Raw genomic sequence first — 26,229 nt, forward strand, 5'->3', positions numbered from 1 at the left:
TTCCCACCCTAAATGAAGCCTATATAACCCAGACCCTAGCTTTAGCCAGGTGACATTTTCGGCCTGAAAATGAGCCACACCAGGCTTACACCAATTGACTCCTCCACTGAATACTGAATAAAGAAAAGTTTGCTGGTCTGAGTATTTCCTGTCTCCCGTCATGTGTGCGTCATTTGAACTAACATGTCCCAGGTCACATGTCACTCAAGTGAGAAACTTTTGCCGCTGCAAGCCAGTCAGGTTTTGAAGTTACCTTAGCACACACTGAGTAAAGAAAATAGTCGTGTATCCACTATGCTCTAGCAAGGAACAGGAAAACATCTCTATTAAGAGTAACCTAGTGAAGTCTCTGCAGTGAAGTTGAGAATGAATGAAACAAAACCAACTGTCAGAACCACTGAGAAATAAAAGCGGGGTTAGTCTCTAATGACGTTATTTTCACATCTTCCGAAGTGAAGCAGAGAATGGTTAATGTAGAGCTTTACACTTTACAAAGCAGCTATAGGATGACGCTCCTTTTACACATTAGAAAACTGAGGCTCAAGTCCTACAGTGGCCTCCACTCCCACGTTTTCCGGATGACCGTTTCGTGTTGTTTTGCAGCGGTGCTGGCGAGGGAACCCAGCCCCGGGCAGCTGGGCGAGCGCTCTACCGCTGAGCCACGACCCTAGTCCCCAAGTTTTCTGCCGCCATCAAACTCGGGGTGTTAACTGGACAACGCCAGCACGTACAGCCGTCCCGCCCACACAGCGCCCGGAGGACGTGATCCTCTCTCCACGCCTGCGCCCACCCCAGAACACTCAGGGCGGACAAAAGCTGACGTCACGGCGAAGACGCCCGCCGTCCTGCGGTGCCCCGCCTTCCTACGGTCCCCCACTCTTCCCGACAGGCCACTCGGGGGCGCCGGGAAGCCCAGGGAGGGGGCATAGGATTGGGCCAGCTCGAGTCACGTGATGGCCACCGCGCGCAGGTCCCGGCTTCGAGGAGACGGAAGTGCGGCGTGGAGGGGGGCTCCTGGAGGGGGGGTGATGTGAAAGCTCGGGGAGGCGACGAGGCCAGCCGCTGTCCGGTCCCGCCAGTAATCGGGTTCCAGGCGCCGGTGTCGTCGTGCGCGTGCCGCCATTCCCAGAGACCAGCTGTCCCTTGGCCCGGCAGGAGACGCCGCTCGCGCGAGCGGCCGCGGAGCATGGAAGCGGAAAACGCAGGCAGGTAAAGCCGGCGCCGCCACCCCCCATCCCCGCGCCCCTCGGTCGGCGGGCGCGCGCACGCAGGGGTATGTGCCGGCCGCGGCCCAGCACAAAGGCCGGGGCCGCGCGTGCGCGCTGCACGCCCGCCGGCCCCCCTCGAAGTAGACTCTGAAATGCAGTAGCAACTCTCGGGCGGTCTCTCGTAACTGTAGGTTCCTCGCGGTTCTTGGGACGTTTCCTTTCATCCCCTGAGGCCAAGGCGAGAGTTGTAAAGACGGAGTGTGGATGGTCCAGCTCTAGATTTCTTCTTAAAAGTTGGTTGATTTACTAACTTCCTCCCCAGAGTCTGCTAAAAGCCACGTTGAGGGTCAGAGGATAGATAATGCTGCTAGGGGGATACTTACAGAACTACCGGGAACTCAATTTAAAAATTGTCTGAGTTTTCCAGTGATCTTGGGACAATCTTAGTTTTGTAAAAGTATAGATCTAGAAATTTGAAGGTTTGACAGAAAACTAATAAATAAGGTGTCAGAGTATTTTAAAAGGATCAAGAGCAGTGATTTGCAGTGCAATAAAGTACTATTGGACCTGATGAAGAATTATCTTGACTCAGTGGTTAATGGGGACTGGATTCTGTAGGCCTTGTAAGGACATCTCTGGAATCTTGTTCTGGCAAGCTGAAAATTGAGATTATGTGGAAGGGGCATACCTGAGTGACCAAAATATGTTGTTTTAAAGTTTAGGAAAATAGATAAACATAGATAAAATTGTGGACTTCATTTTGACTTTGTGCATAATAAAATCCTAGAATAAAGCACTCGGCTGCTCTCCTAGACTGCTTTGAACATAGGAGAATTCACCAGACCTTGTGGAAATCTCTCACCTTTGTGATCTTACTTCAGAACAAAACTGAAGCCTGGGAAAAGCCCACCATCCAGTGAATTTCTTGTTATAAAACCTTATTCAGTATACAGCAAAATAATTGAACTCAGTAAATAGTTTAGCTCAAAATTCTAGTTTACATTATCTTAGCTTCATGGGGCTGTCAGCCATTTTTTACTTTGACTTGGAAAGCTTTCACCTTCAGGAAATATGGAAAACTATAATGCTGTAAACTATTTGTCTTTAGGGATTCTGAAATGATTCAAATTCCAGGTAAGCTGATTAAGGTTATAATAAGTTTACTTTTTATTTTGGAAGATTCATTTCAAAACAGTAAAAAAAAAAATCCCATGGATACAAACTGTTTTTCAAAAGGGAAAGTGAATAACTCAGGTGTCTTAAAAAAAAAAAAAGCACATTATAGTTAATTAAAAGGAAAAAGGAGGAATTATATAAGAGGACTAGTTGTGTCCAGTGACCTTAAGCATGAAAAGGACATTTACCAAAGATGAAAAATCAGAACTGGAAAAGAATGACTTGACTTGGACTTCTAAGAATATAGATAGGTAAGATTAATCCAAGAATGAAATCATATTTTCTAGAAACAATAATGAGACTAGGAAGGACTATTTTAGTTAGATGTGGACAACGAGAAGGACAAAAAAAGTTTTGGGCTTTCTGCCCAGCTGTGTTAGTAAGTGTTCCATCACCATGAGAGAATACCTGGGAAAAACGACATAAGAGGAAAAATTTATTTTCAGTCCATGGTTGTCTGGCTCCATTACTTCTAGGCCTGTGGTGAGGTCGGATATGTTGGGGAACACATGGTGGAGCAGAGCTGCCCAGCTCGTGGCTGGGAAGCAGAGAGTGAGAAAGCAAGGGAGAAGGAAGGAGCCAGGGATAAGGTATAGCCCTTAAGGACACACCCCTGAAGGTTTACTACTCAGCCGCCTAATGTTTGCACCACTCTGTAAAATTAATCCAAACAATGGGTTAATCCACTGATGAGATCAGAGCCTTCATGATCTGGTTATATTCCAAAGCCCCACTAAACACTGCTACTTTGGGAATTAAGCCTTCATTCAACACATGAACTTTTTGGGAGAACATTTCAGATCCAAACTGTTAACACCAGCCCACTGGCATAGTGTTAGTAGATGGCAGAAGACAAATACATCATTCTGTTTTTGATTTTTCATCTCCTATGTGAAGGAAGTGATTGTCAGGCTGGAAATGGCAAATAAATGTCTATGAAATTTTAAAGCTCAGAATCAATGAGAGCCATTAAGAGAACTTTTAACTGCCAGTAGAAGTCTTGTGTCCTTGCCTAGATGAACGGTATTTCAGGAGAAAGACCAGATTACAGCTGTCATTGAGAACTTGTAGCCAATAGGAAATCTAAGCATGGGGGGAAAAATACATGACTCCCTATTTCTTCCAGGGGTGGAGTGGGCCTTTCATTGACATTGATCCTGAACAAAGTTTTTGTATTATCAGTGGTTACTGAACATTTTTAGAAGGAACTAGTGGCCATCAGGCTACAGTATAAATTCAAAAAGAAATAAGACCTATATTAGAAAACAATATTTATTACAGCAAATCTATACACCAAGCACTGTTGTGTTTTATAAATGCCAACTAATTTAACCCCCATAATCAATGAGTTAGGTACTATTGTCATTTTACAGGTGTGGACACTGGGGTTAGAGAGTAAGAAAATTGTCTGCAAGCTAGTAACTGGCAGAGCCACAGTTTAAATCTGGGTGGTCTAACTTCAGAGTCTGCCTCCCTAGCTAGCGCTTGTGCTGTAACACTTCTTAAGATGAAGATCGACTGATGATAGTTCAGTAAAATGAAAAACTGGTTTACTGCTGAAAGAATTAAGAGCAGACTAAGCAGAGATTCGTACTGATAACTACTGCCAGCTCTGTTCTTTCACATCTTAACAACTTTGTGGTGCTGATGACATCCCGATTATGAGCAACCCAACTCTGGGAGGGGTTTATAGAATTGATAGGTTGAATCAGAGTTCAGGTAAATCCTGACTGCCTGGAAGAGTGACTCATCATTTACAAAAGGAGGCACAGCTTGTATTCTGGTGCAGAAAAGTATGCAGTGAAGGAGAAACGCTGTAAGGGCCATTTTCATCAATAGTAAATTCTTTGTGGATTTAAAATGAGCACCAGTAAAACCAATGTAAGGGGTTTTGTAGTCTGTCTTCAGAGTGAGGAAGTTGGTCGCCTTGCACAGTGAGGCTGTATCTGAGTTATTTGGTTTGATCCTGAGCACCAAAGAATAACTTAACCACATGGAATGGTTAAATGAACCAGTATCTGACTTATCCTAAATCTTTGTACTCACAGTTTTTAGTAGACTGTGCACATAGTGACTACACATTCTTCCACCTAGTACTGTGAGGTGCACTCTTGGAGTAGTTACGGTGATATTCCATCATAGTTCTAAGGTAGTCCCCTGTAGTTGACCATTTGGGTTATTTAGCACTGATAACTCTTTGGTGAGTATAGAGTGTTATATATACTTACTTAAATAAAGATGATAAGGGGCTGGGGTTGTGGCTCACATGTGTCTGCCTCGCACATGTGAGGCCCTGGGTTTGGTCCTCAGCACCGCATTTTTTTTAAAAAAAAAAGATATTAAATAAATAAAGATGATAGAATGTGGGGTGGGGTTGTAGCTTAGTGGTAGAGCACTTGCCTAGCATGTGGGTAGCACTGGGTTCCATCCTTAGTACCACAGAAAAATAAATAAAATGAGGGTATTGTGTCCAACTACAACTAAAAAATAAATTTAAAAAAAAAGATGATATAATGTATATAGAAAAAAGATCCTTAAAATAGTGTAAAGTAACTGAATAATAAGATTAAGTTGGAGAAAACTTTAAAGATTTAGTTTTTTGAAATACAGTAAATTTGAATAAACCAGACTTATTAATCAACTCCCCATAGGATGTGTGTTTGCATGCACATGTGCGTAAGTGTGTGTGTGAGGATGTGTAAACATGGTGTTAAGAAAGACTAACAGAAAGTACACAGTTCATCAGTATCAGATGGCTGTGAAAACCCGCCTTGCCAGCACTGTAATTCAACAAAAGAGGGTATTGTAGATGGAGGCTGGGAGAGAAGAAGGGGTAAGCTGCAGGAATGGGAGGTGGGGAGCAGGTAATGCAGAACAGTTGTAGGGACAAGCAGATGATGAAGGAGAAAAGTGAGCAAAGGGAAGTGAAAACATTGATCACACTCCCTGGGTGTCAGGGTCATAGAAATCAAAGGTCTTGGGAGTCTTCTGATCTAGACAGATTCAGGCCTATTTCCTCCATGTTCCCCATATTGGAGAAATCTCTAAATCCAGCCCCTTGTCTTCATGGTAGGGAAGGGAAGCTGGAGACATGGAGAGGTGACTTCGCACTCTGTGTTGAGGTCCCTCTCCTGGAGAGATTGTTTAGCAACACTGCAGAATTCTGAATTATGAAGTGGCTATTATCATATGTAAATATAATAAATATGTTTAGGAATTATTTTCACATAGCGTTGAAACTGATTTAGCTGTTATTAGATAATAGGAAATTAAGTTATCCAGAATGCTTTTGCATTACTGGCATTCAGATTCATGGAAGTTCTTATGTAGACGTCATGCCTTCTGCTGCCAAGTGGTAAAGACTGCTGTTATCCCCTTTCTTCTGTTGTGGCCATCTGAAATGAGCAGGCCAAATTTAATGCTCAAAGATAATATATTAGCTCAGAAAGGACACATCCTATTTTCCATAATTTTGTTGTTTTTCTGTTCTAATTTAACTTATTGTAATGTGTCACTGATCATTTTTTAAAAGGTCAAGGAATGTGTCTTTATTATAGATAAATTGCTGGGTTACTTTTAAAAACTGTGCATGTCTCTAATGAGAAAGTATGGGTTATTTTTCTTTCTGCTTTTTTATTGCCAACAATGATTTCTAGAATTTAATTTTCAGTTTCTGAGCCCCAAAATACCTGATGTTTAATGTACACTAACTATACTAAGGGAATCACATTTTAAACTTTTTTTTTTTTTTTAAATAAAGAATCCTTTTAGGGCTGGGGTTGTGGCTCAAGTGATGGAGTGCTCGCCTAGCACACATGAGGCACTGGGTTCCATCCTCAACATCTCATAAAAGTAAAATGAAGATATTGTGTCCATCTAAAACTAAAAAATAAATATTTTTTTAAAAAAGAATCCTTTTATAATATGAAGGATGTCTTCTTAATTCATGTACTTAAAGTTAGTATTTTTTTGTCAAAAACGCAAAATGGAACCTGTCTCTGAGCCTCTCAGAGTGGTAGCAAGAAACAGGGCCAGAGTGATAGGTAAGTTACCTCTTAACCATATAGCAGACTAACAGATCTCTTGCACTGATTTTTTTTTTTTTTTTTTAATGAGCTGCTGGGGATTAAATCCAGGGCCTTGCACATGCTATGCAAGTGCTTTACCCCTGAACATTTTTTACTTTGTCTTAAAGAGTTGTTAAATTGCCTATTGTGGCCTTGAATTTGCTGTCCTCTTGCCTCAGCCTCCCAGGTAGCTGGGATTACAGCCCTGTGCCCAGCATTGTACATTCTTTTGTTCACATGTTTATTGTGACCATGTGGGGCTGGGATTGTAATTCAATGGTAGAGCGCTTTCCTAGTATGCCTAAGGCCCTAGGTTCAATCCCCAGCACTGCAAAAAGTAAATAAGTAAATGAATACATAAATTATACAACATTTTATATACACACACACACACACATACACACACACAATGTATCTCATGGCCACATGTCTTTTTTTGTTATACATTCAGCATAAAGTATATTAGCATTTCTTAAAACTACAGAGGTCACAATCAAAAGTTGAAGATCTAGCGGAGGGCTCGACACATGCCCATAATCTAAGCTACTGGGGAGGCTAAGGCAGGAGGATCTAAAGTTCAAAGACAGCCTCTGCAATTTAGTAAGACTATCTCAAAAATAAATAAATAAGTAAGTAAAACAATTGAAGTTCATTGTATTAGAACTTTCTCTTACTTGATATACCTCAGTCTAACCCAGCCATGTCCAACTCATTAGAATATTTAAATAATAAGCACTAAATTAATGTTTTAACAATTTATTGGAAGCCCTACTAGTAGTATTAAAAATGTGAAAAAGAAGACACTTACTTTGTGCTAAGCATGGTCTAAATACTTCACTTCTGTTCATTTTAACATTTTAAATTCTAGTCCCTGTCTCCAAAGTTTTCCCTAAGTGCAACTTTAGTTTACAGAATTATTTTGTATTCTTTTCTACTTTAAAATAGTTGCTAAACTTTTTCTGAGCTTTAGATAATATCAGTAAGTTTAATTTTTAGTAGCTGCACAGGTTTTTGTTTGTTTGCTAGAGATTAAAGCCAGGGCCTTTTGCCTTCTAGGCAAGTTTTACCACTGAATTGCACCCCCAGCCCAGCTGCAGAGTATTTCCTGAAATTATTATACTATAGTTTATTTTATTTTTAAATTTTTTTCGTTTTTGTAGTTGGTACAATATCTTTATTTATTTATTTTTATGTGGTGCTGAGGATCGAACCCAGGGCCTTGCACATGCTACTCGAGCGCTCTATCGCTGAGCTATAACCCCACCCCCATACTATAGTTTATTGAATCATTGTGTTGTTTTCATTTTTTTGTATGGTTTGAGAACAGTGTTTTTAAAGAAATAAAACCCTTAAAATACAGTTTAGGGGCTGTGGTTGTGGCTCAGTGGTAGAGTGCTTGCCTAGCATGTGTGACATACTGGGTTCAATTCTCAGCATCACATACAAATAAATTTAAAAAAAAATTCATCAACAACTAATAAAAAAATTTTAAAATAAATAAATAGAAGTAAAAATATTGTGTTCATCCACAACAACAAAAAAAATTTAAAAATATAGCTTAGCATTTTTCCCATTAGTTCTTAACTTTTTCACCAGCAATTTACCCTCAAAGATGGCTTGAAGTTAAAACAGCTTTCCAGTGCTTTGTCCATTGAAATTGGGCCCCTGTTGGTACATTCTAGCCAGAACCACTACTGATGGACTGTTACCCTGGGTCCCCCTAGGTCATTTAAGCTTATCCAGAGAATGCTTTAGTTTGCCTTTTTTTTTTAACCACTTTATTACAATAAGATTTATATACTGTAGAGTTAGCCTATTTAACCTTTGCTTTCTGAGCTCTGTTCTCTTTCTCCATATGACACAAAGAAACAAATCCCAAGTAGAGCATTTTGCCACAGAAAATATGTCTTTGTCTCTCCATGTAGTAAATGATACTTTTCTATTTTATTTCCTAATGGTTTTCATTGTCCTTTACATTTAATGGCATTATTCAGCATTGGTCTTAGCTTGAGTTTCATACATCAATGTTTTCTGTGCTGATAGCAACAGCTTGTAGTGGTGTTTTTTGGTCAGCAGAAAGGTTTGGAAATTGTTTTCTTTGAAGGCCTCTGTTCTTTTACTTGGAACTAAATTTAAGTCAATTTCAGAAGAGAGTTTAAAGATTTTTTACTTTATAAATTAAACAGATATTTACAAAATAATCTATTCCTTGTCCCTGAGTAGTGGCAAACAACAATAACAACAACAAAAAAATCTAATGAGGAAATACAAAGCAGGCAAATAAACCAAAAGAAAGCCTAAGTTAGGTTGGAGAGCATCTCTGTGCCAAGATGATTAAATACTAAAGGTGGGGACACAGGTTGTATTTATGCACATTTTTAACTGGGTTGAAGGGCCTTTCAGTTCTGTATTCTAGAAAATTCTCATGATTTCATTTCAGAGAAAATAACAGGCTGACTTGACAGGCTTGTAAGTTTATTGGTGATACATCTGTCGCTAAACAGCGTTTAATGTATTTGGTTACTAAGTATTCAGTAAAGTTTGGATGAATGTGTGCCTAGGGAAATAGCCCTCACTCTTGCCCTATTCTCTGCTCTAAATACTACAGTCTAGCTATAAAATATCTGGATTTTGAGGATTTTTTTTTTTTTTTTACAGCTGAGTATTTAAACTTACATTCAGGTACTTTTATCATTATCATAATTTCTGCTTAATTGTTCTTTCAGCTATTCCCTTGAGCAAGCTCAAGCATTTTATTCATTTCCATTTCAACAAATGATGACTGAAGCTCCTGATGTGGCAGTCATGAAGGAACAGCAGATGCCAGGCGAAGTTCCAGCCCCAGAGCCTGCTCAGGAACCAGTACAAGGTAGCTTTCACCATAATAGTTTAGAAAATTGATATTGGATCAGCCAACTTACTTAAAAAGGGCTTAATGATAAATTTTAGCTCTATTTTAGTGTTAGAAAATGTAATCCACATTATAAATAGTATAAGTACTGTGATAGATTCTGGGGAATAAAGAAGAAGGATCCTGCTCTTTAGCTTCTCAGCCTTGTAAAGGAAAGTAATAAAAATAGGTTTTGTGGGCTGGGGCTGTAGCTCAGTGGTAAAACACTTGCCTTGCATGTGTGAGATACTGGGTTCAATCTTCAGCACCACATAAAGATACAGTATGTTCATCTACAACTAAAAAAAAATAGATTTTGCACCTCAGTACAGAAGGTGGTAAGGAGGGCACAGGGTGGGTGCTCTGAGACCAGATAGGGTTGGCACCTAACTGGGATGGAGTGCTCAGAGGCACAGAGTGCTCAAAGCAGAGAAATTACCTTGAAGCACTGAATCTTCAAGGATGCAGGGTCTTCATCCCCATGTACAACAGTGTTGGGGAGATAACCGGCTAAGGGAGAGTGTGTGCCAAGGCACAGATCTGCAGAAGCATGACAGGCAAAAAACTGTGATTCTCTGTCATTGGAGTCTGGGGTGTAGGAGGGAATTGGTGAGAGAAGGCTGATGGGGGCAGTTGAAGCTTGTGTTTTACACAAGAAGTGTCTATTCTGTCCTGAAGGTGATAGGGAGTTGTAGAGCAAGGACTGGCTTATAGTGATTGGTATTTTAAAAATCAGTCTGGAATATAAAAGATTGGGTGGTATGGAATAAAGCAGGACTTGGAGGCATGGAGAGGATTAGAAACTGTTTGAATAAGCAGGGGGAGAAAAGAAGAAGACTGGAAGGGGTGGAGAAAGAGAATTAAAATCCTCAGAAAGTAGAATTACCTGGCCGTGGTTAATGGGTTTCATGTAGGGAGGGAGGGTGTGTAAGGAGTCTGGAGTAACACTTAGTCCATTTTGTATTATAACAATATACTTGAAGCTGAGTACTTTATAAAGAAAGGTTTATTTAGCTTACAGCACCGGAGGTTCAAGGACAGGTACCAGTGTCGGCTCAGCTCTTGTGAAGGCCTCATCACAGAAGTTATCCCGGTGGCAGGAGTGCATGTGGGATGAAGCACCAGGAAGCCTTAGAGATGGGGTTCCACAGTCCCTTCCACTGGCTTCCCCCAGTTGACCTAAGGACCTTTCTAGGCCCTGCCTCATAAAGGATCTGTATCACTTCCCAACAGTGCTATCCGGACCAAGCTTTCGGTATATGAATTTTGGGGGATAAAATCAACCTGTATTTAAACCATAGCAACCACTCAAGACTTCCAACGTAGGCAGGTGGTTGAAGAAAATGCCATTCACCAGGATAAAGCATTAGGAGAGGAACTTGGCTGGGTGGTGCATACCTATAATCCCAGTGACTTGGGAGGCAGAGGTTACTCTTGGCAGCTTAGGGAGACCCTGTCTCAAAATAAAGAAGGGTAGGGATGTAGCTCAGTGGAAGGGTGCTTGCTAGTGCGCAGCAGCCTCTGGGTTCAATCCCCTTTTTTATTTGAAGAGGAACCAAGAAGATTTTGGAGAAGGTCGGGTAGAAAGAGGTGGTGATTTTCTCTAGTGTAACAGTATTTGTGGGACGTGTGCCCATGGTTTTGATTATTGGTTCCAGACCACACCTACTCCACTGCGCTGGAGCTGCTTCCTACTTCCTACTGTGCTTCTGGGCAGGCAACATTAGGACTTGCCACAAGCCAGTGACAACCCTAACCCTAACTCTATCCCTAACCCTTGGATCCCTTGGAATAGGGAGTGGCTGAAGCAGTGTGAGACAGAAGACAGACCACCTTGCCAGGTTGGGGAAATGCCAGCTAGGAGTAAAAGGGGGACAAGAAGCCTGAGAAACTGGGAAAATGTTCAAGAATTAAGGGTAAGAGAACTAGGGCTTCCTATTGGTAACTGTAGATCAGTGGTCAGCTAATGGTAATTTTGCCCCTGGAACATTTGGCATTGCTGGGAGACACTTTGGATTATAAGTCTGGCAGGGTGCTGCTACTGATATCTAGTGGGCTACTGATATCATGGGTGCTGTTACACACTCTGTAATGTCTAGGGCAGCCCCACAACAAAAAGTTATTCAGCCCAAAAAGTAGTTCAGAGCTCTTGAGAAAAACCCTCATCTTTCCTTTTGGAAAATACTGCAGCCCAGAGAGTTTATCTTCAGCACCTCAAATTTCACCTGTGTATGGAACAGAATAGGCCCCAGAAAGTCCACAACAAGCCATTTGTGGTTTTCTACTATCAGGAAACTGAGTTAAAACATTTGCCTACATTCCTGTTTTTGTTACTTATTCTTGTACTTGTTTACTTCATTATTTATGAATTTCTTCTTATAATTTCTGTTAAAATGGTACACAGGTACTCTGTGCCCCTGGGAAGGCCAAGATGCCAAGCAAGATGGTATGGGAAGTCTGTCTATGATTGCCACGGTGGAGGGAGCATGTCCATCCCACTTTTAGGGTGAAAGAGGGGGAAGATTGTTCAAAGGAAATAAAAGGCATAGGTATAGTTTTGGGGAGATAAAAAGGGTGTTCATAGGGTAGCTTTTCTGGGAACACTGCTAGAGTTTCTAAGTTAAAGTTTTTTGCATCTACATTTTGGAAATCATTGTGTTTTAGAGGCTCCAAAAGGAAGGAAAAGAAAAGCCAGAACAACTGAACCAAAAAAAACGGAGGAACCCAAAAAACCTGCTGAGTCCAAGAAGTCTGGCAAGTCCCCAAAATCAAAAGAAAAGCAAGAAAAGATTACAGATGCATTTAAAGTAAAAAGAAAAGTGGATCGTTTTAATGGGGTTTCCGAAGCTGAACTTTTGACCAAGACTCTCCCTGATATTTTGACCTTCAATCTGGACATTGTGATTGTAAGAATTTTTGTCCTTATTTGATTTTATAAACAAATTGGTGGATTAGCTTTACTGAACACTTGTCCATACAAATGGAGTTTTGCTGAAAAGATCCATTTCTTAAGAATCCTTCTGGAGGTAAATGGTGTCACCTTAACCAGGTGGTGTTACATGGGATTGTTCCAGAGGGTAGACTCTAGTTTGGGGCTGTCTGGATTTAAAAAGCCTTAACCTTCCAAAACATCAGGTGATAAAACAGGTGAAAATACCTCCCTCAGAGGGTTACAATCCAGTGGCATGACCCGTGTGAATCAGTTTGGTTCTGTGATACCTGCGAGCCTCCATCAATGACAGTACTGCTTTTGAACTGGTATTTTTGTCGGTGACCATAAAAACTTCAGTGCTTGAGCTGGAGTTATGGCTCAGTGGTAAGAGTACTCACCTCCCATGTGAAAGGCACTGCATTCGATCCTCAGCACCATATCAAAGTAAAATAAAGGTATTGTGTCCATCTACAATTAAAAAAATAAGAAAAGAGTTGTTTTTTTTTTAATTTAATTTTTTTTTTAGTTGTAGTTGGGCACAATACCTTCATTTTATTTTATTTAGAGAGAGAGAAAATTTTTTAATATTTATTTTTTAGTTTTTGGTGGACACAATATCTTTATTTTATGTTCATGAGGTGCTGAGGATCAAACCCAGGCGAGCGGGCTACCGCTTGAGCCACAACCCCAGCCCCCTTCATTTTATTTATTTATTTTTATGTGGTGCTGAGATCGAACCCAGGACCTCACACGTTCTAGGTGAGCACTCTACCACTGAGCTACAATCCTAGCCCCGAGAGTTTTTAAAATTAATAAAAAGAAAGAAACTTCAGTGCTTGGACAACTGTGTAGGTGACATGGAGTAAGTTAAGTCATTGGGAGATGTGGCTGAAATGGGCTCAGATTGATTGATTGCTCCAGGACTTCTCTCTTCCAATACTGAAGTCAGCCCAGCCGTAAGGAGCAGAGTAGCCCAGGGTCATGAGGCAATGAAGTTGGTCTTTAAAAACAACAGCAAAACTCAACAAGGAAATTTTTCTTTCCTTTGAAATGTCTTTGGATTAAGAATAGAAATTCATAAGTATTGTTTATGATGCTGGATTAAATTTATATTTTTAATCATTTCAGTTTTATCTACCACTGCTTCATAGAAACACCAATACTTAAGCAGAACTATTTTAAGACTAAAATGGTATAATAGTGTGTTAAGAATTGTAATGCAAAAATAAATTAATTAATTAAAAAAGAACATAAATTTTAAAAAAGACTAAAATGTATAGTTATTTTGTTTTATAGATTGGCATCAACCCAGGACTAATGGCTGCTTACAAAGGGCATCATTATCCTGGACCTGGGAACCATTTTTGTAAGTAGCTACTTTTTTTATTAATTTACTTTAAAATTAGGTATCTTTATCAATAGGAGTTTTTTTCATTTTTAAAAAATGTGCTTAAAAAGAAAGAATATGAGTAAATATTCATTCATATTTCATGTTTTCTCTGTGTGTGTATTTGAAAATCAAAGGTCTGAAATGCTGTCACTGTTAACACTTTGATGTTAATGGAGAGTGGGAGGGCATGAAAAAGAGTGTGTGTGTGTGTGTGTGTGTGTGTGTGTGTGTGTGTACAGTGGTAGGGGTTGAACCCAGCAGCTGTGCCCTACCACCAAGCTGCATTCCTAGCTAATACTTTCTCTTTTTTTAAATAGTGAGTTTTCCTATTTTTTGTTGTTGTTGTGTTGTTGTTGTTATGGATGGACACATACCTTTATTTTATTTATTTATATGGTGCTGAGGATTAAACCCAATACCCATGCATGTGAGGCAAATGCTTCACCACTGAGCCACAATCTCAGCCCCTTCCTATTCTTTTTTTTTTTTTTTTTTTTTTGGTACTGGGGATTGACCCAGGGGCACTTATCCACTGAGCCATATCCCCAGCCCTTTTTTATATTTTATTTAGAGACAGGGTCTCATTGAGTTGTTTAGTGCCTTGCTTTTGCTGAGGATGACTTTGAACTTTCGATCCTCCTGTCTCAGCTGCCCAAGCTGCTGGGGTTACAGGGCACCTGGCCCTTCCTATTCTGTTTTTTTAGTTGTAATACCTTTATTTTACTTATTTATTTTTATGTGGTGCTGAGGATCGAACCCAGTGCCTCGCCCGTGCTAGGCAAGTGCTCTACACTGAGCCACAACCCCAGCTCCCTTTCCTATTCTTTATAAAGTAATTTTTTTAAAGTATTATCTACAGTAACAATAGGCCATCTTTGTGGCAGACAAAATATGGACTTTCCCAGATTTTTGTTGATGTTATTTCCTTGAAGAGAGAAAATCCATTGATTGTTGGAAATCAAGTTGTTATGAAATGCTATGCTTGGAGACATTCTCCAGATACTTTGGATGTATTACAAAATAGTCATAAAGACACTCATACTTACAGAGCTTTAAAACCAAGGTTTTTTGTTTGTTTGTTTTGTGTGTGTGTGTGACATGCTAGGGATTGAACCCAGGGCTTTTTGCATGCGAGGCAAGCAGTACTCTATCAGCTGAGCTGTATCCCCAGCCCTAAAACCAAGTTAACTCCTGTATTGCTCTAAATTGGCTTTATATGTAAATAATCTCCTTTTTAGAATAATAAATACAGTGGGTGCTCAGAAAATACCAGTTGATTATCTGAGTAATATTAAAAACATTATGGCAAATGATGATAATGTCTTCATGGAAATGATAAACATATTATCTCCATTATTTAAAAAAAAAAATTCTGGGGCTGGAGATGTAGTTCAGTGAGACAGCAGTTACCTAGAATGTGCAAAGTTCTGGGTTCAATTCCTAGTACTGCCCCCCAAAAAATCTTTCTAAGAAAGTTCGACTTTCTTAGAAATTTTCTCCACTATCAAGGTATTTGAGTGCTTTTAGTCGCTTTGTGAATGTCTTATCCGTGAGTTATTGCAGAGGCAGGTAGTGATATCAACAGTTATTGGAAAAGAAAATAGAAAAAAGAAAGTTTCCTATGTTATGTAGCTATGTGTTCTTGGACTGGCATTTACTTACCTCAGCCCCTGTGAGAAGGAGATAATGGCATCTTATAAGAATTAGGAAGACTGAGATCATGTAAAGGAATTAGGATAGTGTCCAACTTGTAGTAATTTCTCAATGCTTTTAAAAATATCCTAAATCTTTCTTTCTTTCTTGATTTATAGAATGTAGACTAGTACATCAATTCTTTGGACAAAAGCTTTTAGCTCACAGAAATAAACCAAAGCCTCTTTTCACAGGGAAGTGTCTGTTTATGTCAGGGCTGAGTGAGGTGCAGCTCAATCACATGGATGATCACACTTTACCAGGGAAGTATGGTATTGGATTTACCAACATGGTAGAACGGACGACGCCAGGCAGCAAGGATCTTTCCAGGTAATTACATAACATTTATTTTATGGGTGGGAACCTTGACCTCACATAATCCAGGGACATCATATGGATCTAGTTCAAGCTGAGTCCAACAAGTATGTGATGTGATCTTTTGTTGAAAGCTGACTAAAGTTGGCATCTTTTAAATATTGCTATATTTATGTCTTTTACTACTTTTTAATTCAATTTTAGTAAAGAATTTCGTGAAGGAGGACGTATTCTAGTACAGAAATTACAGAAATATCAGCCACGAATAGCGGTGTTTAATGGAAAATGTAAGATTTACTTTTAAATTTTATCTTTTTTCTGTGCCAACATTGTGGACAATGTAAATATGTTTGTATTTTATTTTAGGTATTTATGAAATTTTTAGTAAAGAAGTTTTTGGAGTAAAGGTTAAGAACTTGGAATTTGGGCTTCAACCCCATAAGATCCCAGATACAGAAACTGTAAGTCCTTAAAATTTGCATTTGTAGATCAGCTAAAGGTGAATTTTTTTTCTAACTAGTTTCCCTTTTTTATTTGTCTTTTGCATTGTAATTTATGATATAAGAAAAAGCCACCCTGTATTTTGTTGAGTAATAACTGCATATCAATTTAATAGTTACAAAGTAATTCCATTACCTTGGAGTTACATTAGAAACAGAAACATTCATCAGCTAAACGTCTCAATGATTGTTATTTGGCTAAAATAGTGAGAGGTATTGGCTTACATACTACATTCAGAACATATTTAATGGCATTTACTTATCAAATTCAAATGGTTTAGCTCTTATACTGGATTTGAAATAAACATGTAAATAAAACACCATCCTGATTAGTGAAAGTAATTACTCCATTTATATATCTTATCCCAGCTTCATTTTAGAAACTTGTAAATAGTATAGTCCAGACAACATCTAGGCAATTTAACACTTTGTGGAGGTACCAGGGATTGAACTCAGAGCACTTGGTCACTGAGTTGTTTAGTGCCTCACTGTGGCTGAGGCTGGCTTTGAACTCTCGATCCTCCTACCTCAGTCTCCTGAGCCACTAGGATTACAGGCGTGTGCCATCATGCCCAGCTCATGCTGTTCCAGACCTTTGGTTCCAAATTTGTTTCTTAAATGTAGTTTTATTTACAACTTTCAAAAAACAACCCAAGACATAGACCTACACATTGTATATATAATATTTTAAATAGTGGAGAAGCTGGTGTACTGCCAGGTTTTGGTGGAGAACTTTGAATAAAGTTTCTGCCGGGCTGGGGATGTGGCTCAAGCGGTAGCGCGCTCGCCTCGCATGCGTGCGGCCCGAGTTCGATCCTCAGCACCACATACCAACAAAGATGTTGTGTCTGCGGAGAACTAAAAAATAAATATTAAAAATTCTCCCTCTCTCTCTCTCTCTCTCTCTCTCTCTCTCTCTCTCTCTCTCTCTCTCCCCTCTCTCACTCTCTCTTTAAAAAAAAAAAAGTTTCTGCCACCTACATATTTGAACTTCTTTTTAAATTTCTTCTGTTTTCAACTTTTTAAGTATGATTGATGAGTTAGGTTTGTAGCATTGGTTTTTATTTAAATGGAGGCCCCCATTTATCTACTTGTAAAATTGTAAAAGCAAGTACACTGTGGTATGCACATGTATGGTACCACATAGTGTTCGTTAAATGCCAGATGAGGCTCAGGTACATGTCTTGGATATATGTAATCACAGAAGTGCAATAAATAAGTGAACTTGATTTGTATATTCATTAGTAGTTTTAGCTCTTTTAATAAGCTGTGAGATCATTTAGCTTTTAAAATTGATTCCTTATTATTAAATACTAAGTTATTGATGTTGGTAGTGATTCTTTTTTTTTTTTTTTTTTATGTAGTACATGATATGGAGGCCAATTTAAAACATGCAACAAGCTGGATGCGGTGGCGCATGCCTGTAATCCCAGCAGCTTGGGAGGCTAAGATCACAAGTTCAAAGCCAGCCTCAGCAAAAGCAAGGCTCTAAGCAACTCAGTGAGACCTTGTCTCTAAATAAAATACAAAATAGGACTGGGAATGGGGCTCAGTGGTCAAGTCCCCCTGAGCTCAATCCCTGGTACAAAAAAAAAAAAAAAAAAAGTGCAACAAATATTCATAATCCATCAGCCCTTCTCTCTCTATATATGTACATATGAGAAAGGGAAAGAATTATGCTCTTTAAAGGATGGCTTGTCACCACCAACAAAAATGATAAATACAAATGTCTTTCTCTAGCCTTTCCACTTCTAGAAATTTATCCAACAGGTACATTCCTATACATATTTCAAATTAAATTAGTACAAGGTTTTCCACCATAATAGTAAAAGAGTAGAAAGAGCCTTACATCCACAGTTGGGCCCTGGTTAAATCAGTTATGAAAGTACTACTGGTGGCTATGAGAAACAAAGGGATATTCCATATGTGTTACCACATATGGAATCTATGATCTGCCGTTGAGTGAGAAGAGCAAGGTGCAGGAAGGGAGGCAAGAGTGTGTTATCATTTGTATATTTATTAAAAAGGATGAGGGAAACAAGTATGTAGACACCTTTGATTGTAGATTTGTGGACACCTGTGGAACTGGCAATATTGATTGCCTTTATCAGAGGGAATTAGGTAGATAGCAACTTGATTTGGGAAGGAAGACTTCATATACTGCTGTGCCTTTTTGTCCCTTTAGAATTGTGAACCATATATTTGCTAATAAAAGTAAAAGATTGTTAGTTGATAGGTGAGCATGGAGGGGGAGCCTCATTATATTTTGTCTATTGACAAGTATTATTGATTTTACATGTATTTTTGTGTAGCTAAGAATCAAGTTATTATAACCCAATAAAGATAAATTTTTAAATCTCAGTATGAGTAGATTCAACAGAATTGTAGGATTTCTGAAACCTAAAATTCTATGATTCCAGCTCTGCTATGTTATGCCATCGTCCAGTGCAAGGTGTGCTCAGTTTCCTCGAGCCCAGGACAAAGTCCATTACTATATTAAGCTGAAGGACTTAAGAGACCAGTTGAAAGGCATTGAACGGAACACAGACGTTCAGGAGGTGCAGTACACGTTTGACCTACAGCTTGCCCAAGGTATAGTACTGTTTTCACTCCTTTCATTCATTTCATGTGTATGCACATTACAGAAGGTGTATTGTGGATTTAAAAGCAGACGAAACAAAGATAGTTTATCACAGCCAGAGTGCCCTGATAATGGATACTAGTCTCTGTTAAAATCTCCTTTTACCAAGGTTTTCCATCTACTCTGGATACTCCCAGACATTGAGGGTCTAAGGAACACTGTACCCGGAATTAAGTGTAATAGGTTTTTGCAGTTCTTAACAAGTTCATTTAGTATATGCTATAAAGAGTGTAAAGATTATAGCAAATAATATATCTCAGCTTACGTGAACACTCAAGAAAAAGAATTGTTCTTGATTTCAGAATAAAACTGTTTTCAGCATTGTAGTGAAGCAGTTCTAAATCCTGTTTTACCTTCCTCACAGAGGATGCAAAGAAGATGGCAGTTAAGGAAGAAAAATATGACCCAGGCTATGAAGCAGCGTATGGAGGTGCTTACGCTGAGCATCTGGGCAACAGTGAGCCATGCAGCTTCTCTGAGGACAGGCTAAGTATGTCCCCCCCACCCACTATGTGCTCCTTTCAAAGACTTGGTTTTATCAGGATCCAGGATAGATGGAGTTAATAGAGTGGAGAGTAAATTATTGAAGATTAGGAATGGGGCTATAAAATTTTATTAAATAGTGACCAATAATTCAAGTTTATTATTATCTGATATTTAACTACGCAAACGTTTTTATAGCTCATTTTCTTAAGTTATGAACTCTAAGCCAACCTAGTTACATTTTCCTTCTTTAACAAATGAGGCGAGAAATGAGGATTTATCAGCCCTGTACTTGACAGTAAAACAAGAAACTTAAAATTATATTCAGGAAGCTTGATTAATGTTTTAATAATAAATCTACATTATACTATTAAGGTTTTTTCACTTGTTCACTTAAAACTTATATATGAAATAAACTAACATTCTCTCCTTCTTCTAGCAGCTGACAGTGCGGAGTTAAGAGGAGACTCAGCTTTCAGTGACATTCCAAATGGGCAGTGGATGACCCAGTCGTTTACAGACCAGATTCCTTCCTTTAATAATCACTGTGGAACGCTGGAGCAGGGGGAAGGGAACCCTGCTTAAGAGTGGTGATTCTGGGCTCTGCCTACGTGCTGCAGTTTAATGCAGTTATCAAGAAGTCAAACCTTGGTTTGCTAGCCGAGGTATTTTCTCAGTACTTTACTTTAGTGTGTAATTATAGTACAGAACAGTTGTGTGGTAGAATCAACTGTATGAACCTAAGTAGTTTGGAAAAAGTAGGGGTTTTGTATGAGTTTTTGTATGTGAATTAACCATCATTCCAGCTTTTTATATACTTTATTTCATTTATGAAGAAATCAGTTTTCTTCTAGAAGTTGCTTTTGATCTTCAATTTTAAAATGCAACTGTCAAATATATGTATTTGATTCTTAACTGTGCAAGACCTTGGCATGCCATTCTCCCTTGATGCCTAAGAAGGGCATCCTAATAATGAGTTACCACTGGTTACAGAGGCAGCTGCATTGCTTTTCACACAGGAAGCTAGTGCTCAGGGGAGCCTTATTTGCTGGATTTTGGTGTAACAAAGGCTGGACTTGGGGCTCCCCAAGTTGTGTGCACACTCAGACCTCGTTCCCTCGCCAATGGTGAGTGTGTGGTTAAGTTGCTTTATGGGAGAACAGCATGACCACACAGTAGCAGGGCTGACCTGGCCTGACCTGACAGGCATTGAGCCCTGCCTTTGGCCCCCACAACTCCTGTGTTTATCTCCTGGTGGGCAGACCTGTTCTGCTGAGCTGGGAGGTTCCAGAGAATGCAGTAGGCCTTTTATATTTTGTCATTCATCTACATTTTACTTGAGAGGCAGAAATTTGATAGGGCAGGAACTAAATTTTTCTGTCAGTATTTATGACCTTTCTAATTTTATCCTCCTTGGTTTTAAGGGTATAACATAGAAATGTTATAAGAAATGAAGTTTCAGGCTGAGCAACAGGATGCTAGAGGTGTTGGATAACCCTGTTTAAACTGGTGCTTTGTGTACATGAGATGTACTAAAATAAATAATATAAAATTTTTCTTGCTAGGTAACTCTAATAAGCCAATAATTTTTAAAAAAAAAATCTGTGCATCATTGTTTATTACCAGGACTAAGTGAACCTCCTGGAAAGAATGGTTTGAATTGAGTCCCTTTGTGATTTTCCAATGCATTTTTCATGGTGCTACAAGTAGTCCAGACTCTTAGGTCTGGTGGGTGTTAAGGCTGGGTATTCACTCCTAATCACTCTTGAATATTCAGATTTTATACGTACCCAGGGAGCATGCTGTTTTTGCAATATTTTAAATATCTTTGAGGGTTTTTTGTTACCCCCAGGATGTTATATAGCCTGTTCTTCTATTTATAATAAGAGAAACAGATTCTTGTTGTGAGTCTTAACATGCTTTTTAGCTGTGGCAATGATGTATTTTACTTTTTCTTAAGTCTAGGTCAAGCTGTGTGGAAGTCATTCATGTTATTTAAATGATGTACTGTACTGCTGTTTACATGGACATTTTGTGCGGGTGCTTTGAAGTGCCTTGCATCAGGGATTAGGAGCAACTGAATTATTTTTTCATGGGACTATGTATAGCATGTAACCAGGTCATAACTATTGTAGCTTTACAATAAAGTTCCTTATTTGAGTGGAGAAAATACCCTTTAAATTATGACAGACTAGTAGAGAATGGGTTTGAGGATTTTCCAAGTAAACAATCATGTTTTCCATTAAACTTGAGTGATGAGTAGTAAATGTTGATATATCCTGTACCTGACAGTATGAGACTTTTTCATTAAATAAGATTGAAAGATTTTTAAATTCATTTGAAAGTGATGGTTTTTACAGTAAATAATACTAAGAATGGTTATTCTTGTTACAAGCCTTTTCTGAAGCAAGATATAATGGTATTCTTTCCCCCTTTAAACCTGAGATCAGTTTATCTTCTATTATAATTAACACATAGAATAATATATGTGAGAAACATCATAAAAATCTGTGAATATTTTATTTAACAGCCATTTTAAATGTAATTGTTTTATAAAAGATAAGATTAGCACTCTATTAAAAAAATATCTGCATGTGAAAAATACATTTAGAAATTATTTTAATTTGTTGATATAATTGTCATTTAGTGTTAAGCAAATTGCTGATACTTACATGGGTTTCTTTCCAGCATAATCTGGCCTTCTATAATTCCCACTTAGAGAAGACAGACAGTGCCACTGTAGTCTAAGATACAATTTGCACACAGTAGTTTTTGTTTCTTATGTTGTGGATCATACATATCAAACATATGTTCATAAAGAACAACAGAGTTATAGTAGGCTACCAAGGGATATCCACATTGTTACACAGGGAGTATTTTGAATATTAGGTTACATCAGCTATTATGATTGAGTTTAAATATCCCTGCAGGGTCAGGAACAAACCAGCTTTCCCATAAGTCATTGTGAACACTGGGGAAGTCCCAGGGTTTATGTCTTCCATTCCAGTGGAGTAATTTAGCTTCCTGCAGAAAATGCTCTGAATATCTGGCATCTGGATTCCAGCCTTTATTGTTTTTAGAGGAAAATGATAGGCTTGTTAGAGAATAATATTTTTACATTAAAAATTGATTACAAGTTCATGATATTATGCAATGAAGATAACTTAATATTGCCATTGCTCAGAATATTTTTTGAATACTTCCTCTTGAAGCATATTAAGATCATGCGAATATGTTTTAAAATATCCTATGTGGGGCTGGATGCAGTGGTGCACACCTGTAATCCCAACAAGTTGGGAGGCTGAGGCAGGAAGAGTGCAAGTTTGAGGCCTTCTCAAAATAAAAAATAAAAAGGGCTAGAGATGTAGCTCAGTGGTAAAGCATCCCAGGTTCAATCTCTAGTAACAAAATAAAATAAAAATTTCTCTGTGATGTTAAAATTTCTTTCCCATGAAAGGAATTCAGTTTGTTTTTTAATAAAATGAAAATCCATTGAGTAGAGAGAGTAGCCAGTGATTCTGGTTTATGATGTTAACAACAAAGCCTGGCTTATATTATTTGTAAACTTAGGTGTGATGGCAGCTGCAGGAGACGAGCTAGTTATTTCAGTGTATTGTAGCACAGCTGGAATAATGACCAGCTTCTGGAGTCCACACGCAGGAGCTGCTCATCCAGGAAGAGGCACATACAGGTGAAGTATCTACTAAGTAAAGCATCTTCTCTGCACCATGACTGAAGGGCTGAGGGGCATGCAGTTTAGGTGATAAAGTGCTTCTGGCTGAATATGTTATATAAATTATTTACATATTTTTGTGGTGCCAGGCATTGAATCTAGGACCTCCCACAAGTTTTATTAATTTTACAAGTCTTAAGACTTGGTTTAGATCCAAACTTATTATTACCCATACTGTTAGCATTGCCTTCTGCACCCACAGCCCAGGAAAACCAGATCCTTTTTCAGATGATCACTGTGTAGATTGACTTTGCCAACCCTGCCTGATTCCAGAATCTTACCAAGAAAAGAGACTTCTTTTCCTTGGGAAGATTAAGTCTCTGCCTACTTATGAATAAGTTGCATATTCTGCAAAATGTAATTCATAGTCTCTATTCAGAAATCACAACTTTATGTATTGAAGCTCTGCACAGCTGATAGATCTATTTGAGGACATTTTTCTGAACATGGAAATATGCATGTTTGACCTGTGAACCCAGCATTATTATAAATGACATCAAATGGGTCGCTGGTTCCCTTAACTACCCTGCATTGCTCTCATGTATCTGCATATGCTCAGGAAAGTCAGGGGGGATTCTAATAATGACATATATGCAGTCTGCATGGAATCCTTGAGAAGAGACTGGCACTCAGCTTCCACAGTCACCACAGTCTTTTTTTGTGGCACTGGGGATTGAACCAGGGCCTGCTGCAAGCTCAGTGAGCACTCTGAGCTACAGGGTCTTTTTATTTTGAGACAGGGTCTTGCTAAGTTGCTGAGGCTGGTGATCCTTAGCCTCCAAAGTAGCTGGGATTACAGGTGTGGACGACTGCACCTGGTTTTACAATGCTTTTCTAAAATACTCACCCAGATGTCTTATGTGCCACAAAGGGTTGATTGTGGAGTATTTCCCATGAAACACAATCAACATTGGTGAGGTAGCCACTCCTCCTCCCAGGGAGCTGCTGTAGAGGTTTTCCCTAAGAAATGGGATACAAGGGAACATTTGGCTCCTTCTCTGTTTTAAAACTTAATAATAAAAAGTTGTAAATTATAAAAGTCAACCTTAGAGAGCAATGTTAGCTTTATAAAATAATCCTAAAAACAAGTCCTGTAAGGAGGAGAAACCAAAATAAGATTTGTCAGTGGATGAGATTCAAGTCATGTTCCTAAACTTATTAGGAAAATGTATGAGGGACTCCTTTCTCCACAGGATTGGATTCTTCTAATTTATATCATTTGAGGAAAGAGTTTTATCTCTGCCCTTTTCTTTGTCAACAGTGCCTCTGTAAGAAATCTGCCTTACGATGCCCATGAAATACTTCTAACCCCTGAGCATGCATAAAAAATTAACTTGACTCATTCTCCACGGGCACAGGAAGGGTGGTGGGCAGGGTGGCACATACTCCACATTCTTTTGCATCCACTTCTCCAGCTGCTTGGTGATTCGCTGGTGCTTCCACTCTGTCATGTTGGCAACAATCACGCCAGGATTGAAAGAGCAGGTGCTAGGGCTGATGCCAAGGTCCTTGATGGTCTTCTTCCGGTAGTCCAGGTAGCCCATGTATGTATTCTACAGAGGAACAGAACACGCATGCTTTTGACCAAGTAATCTTGTTTCTAGAAAGCAAAGCCTGGTGTCCTCCAGTGTTACTGACCACGTCTGACTTTCCCTGGCTGGTTTCCCTTCATTTTCTAACCTCTGATTGCTGATTGCCCCAAGCCACAGTCCCAGCCCCTGTCCCGTTCCCTCCCAACTCCATAGACAAGCCCCATCCAGTGTGTCCCTGAATACCACCTGCCTGACAGCCCTGACTTACCTCTGGCCTCCCAACTTCCACAGTGGACAGCTCAAGGTTACCTTTGGGATGTTTAGTGAGGGATCCCAATCCTATCCCAAACCTGCCTCTCAGTGGCACCTTTATCCTTCCAGTCACTGGAGCACATACTTCTACTTAGATCACCCCCAACTCCTGATTATCTTCTCATCCAAATCTATCAGCAAACTATTGGTCCCATCAAAATATATCCAGAAGCTGCCCCCTTCTCATGTTGCTACCTTCCCATTCCTGGCCATGATTATTCTTCACTGGATTTCTCTAAGTTCTTCCTAATCAGTGTCCCTACTTTCACCCTGTTAATCCTTCTCACTCATCTCAAAGCCTCTGCAGTGGCTTCCTGTCTCAGAGGAACAGTCAGAGCTGGGGGTGTGTGTAGCTCAGAGGTAGAGCACTTGCCTAGCATGTGTGAAGTACCCTCCCACACACACACAGCCAGAGTTTCTCATGTGGCCTGCTACATCCTACACCATCTGGCCTTGGTTACCTCTCCAACTTGTGACTCCCTCTTGAGCCTTCTGTCACACTGACCACCTTTAATAGAGCAGATACACCTTTGCCTCAGGACATTTGCATGTGCTACTGTTCCTGGAAGGTTTTTCCCCCCAAATAACCACATAGATACCTCTCTCAAGTCAGATGTAAGTTCAAACGACACCATCTCAGTGGAGCCTTCCCTGATCACACAATTTATTTATTTATTTTTAAATGTTAATGTCATTTCTTTCTTTATTATTTGTGGTGCTGGAGATTGAACCCATGGCCTTGTGCCCATGAGGCAAGCACTCTACTAACTGAGCTATGACCCAGCCCTAATGCCATTTCTTTTTTTTTTTTAAAGAGAGAGGGAAGAGAGAGAATTTTAATATTTATTTTTTAGTTCTCGGCGGACACAACATCTTTGTTTGTATGTGGTGCTGAGGATCAAACCCGGGCCGCATGCATGCCAGGCGAGAGAGCGCTACCGCTTGAGCCACATCCCCAGCCCCTGATCACACAATTTAAAACCACCCCACCTCTACCCTGATCCTATGTGAAACATTTCACTTGTTGTCGGTCTCCTCCCACGTGAGTGAAAGCTACACAAAGGCAGGCTAGTTTGTTTATTGTGTCACCAGGACCTAAAACAGTGTCAAGACAGTTTACAAGCACCTAATAAGTTGCTGAGTGAATGGAGTAGGAGATGGCACCCATTCTTTCACCCAGGGACTCCCATAATCTAGCCCAAGGTGCTCCTTCACAGGAGTTGTGGAGATACCTGAGCACTTCTACAGGCAGGCACTGCTCTGAGAACTTTGTTCACATTACCCCAACCGCACAGAATGATTTTACATGTATTCACTCATTTTTTCCTCACAACAGCTCTACACAGGAAGTACTACTG

The 26,229-nt window shown here is 39.5% G+C and overlaps 2 protein-coding genes across 3 annotated transcripts in view; one reads left to right on the top strand and one right to left on the bottom strand.

Annotated features, from left to right (window-relative positions):
• The first annotated feature begins 420 nt into the window (after positions 1 to 420).
• On the top strand, positions 421 to 20,882 carry TDG (thymine DNA glycosylase). 2 transcript variants are annotated; one of them, XM_081309193.1, is made up of 10 exons: positions 421 to 1,209; positions 9,178 to 9,320; positions 12,006 to 12,247; positions 13,570 to 13,639; positions 15,550 to 15,685; positions 15,875 to 15,957; positions 16,037 to 16,131; positions 18,591 to 18,762; positions 19,176 to 19,301; positions 19,737 to 20,882. In XM_081309193.1, exons 1-10 carry the CDS (start codon positions 1,187 to 1,189, stop codon positions 19,877 to 19,879), a joined length of 1,233 nt encoding a protein of 410 aa, XP_081165319.1. In that variant the 5' UTR covers positions 421 to 1,186; the 3' UTR covers positions 19,880 to 20,882. The 2 variants fall into 2 exon arrangements, with proteins under 2 accessions (XP_081165319.1, XP_081165318.1); XM_081309192.1 differs by having other exon boundaries at positions 422 to 1,209; positions 19,734 to 20,882.
• Positions 20,883 to 21,023: 141 nt separating this feature from the next.
• The window catches only part of GLT8D2 (glycosyltransferase 8 domain containing 2), a 38,376-nt gene continuing 33,170 nt past the window's right edge, over positions 21,024 to 26,229 (bottom strand). Inside the window, exons 8-10 of the mRNA XM_081309194.1 lie at positions 24,414 to 24,580; positions 23,875 to 23,987; positions 21,024 to 22,359 (exon numbers count right to left, since the gene is read on the bottom strand). Of these exons, the coding sequence (XP_081165320.1) occupies positions 22,190 to 22,359; positions 23,875 to 23,987; positions 24,414 to 24,580 (450 nt within the window). The 3' untranslated portion in view covers positions 21,024 to 22,189. The remainder of the gene's footprint in view (positions 22,360 to 23,874; positions 23,988 to 24,413; positions 24,581 to 26,229) is intronic.

Source organism: Spermophilus citellus (assembly GCF_964194105.1).
Source record: "Spermophilus citellus genome assembly, chromosome: 10".
Lineage (NCBI taxonomy): Eukaryota > Metazoa > Chordata > Mammalia > Rodentia > Sciuridae > Spermophilus > Spermophilus citellus.

Bases quoted from the DNA above. Each gene is read 5' to 3' on its own strand.
- TDG (XM_081309192.1), top strand. From the start codon at position 1,187: ATGGAAGCGGAAAACGCAGGCAG. The intron at 9,321-12,005 runs GTAGCTTTCACC...ATTGTGTTTTAG, and splicing joins TGCTCAGGAACCAGTACAAG to AGGCTCCAAAAGGAAGGAAA. The intron at 18,763-19,175 runs GTATAGTACTGT...CCTTCCTCACAG, and splicing joins TGACCTACAGCTTGCCCAAG to AGGATGCAAAGAAGATGGCA.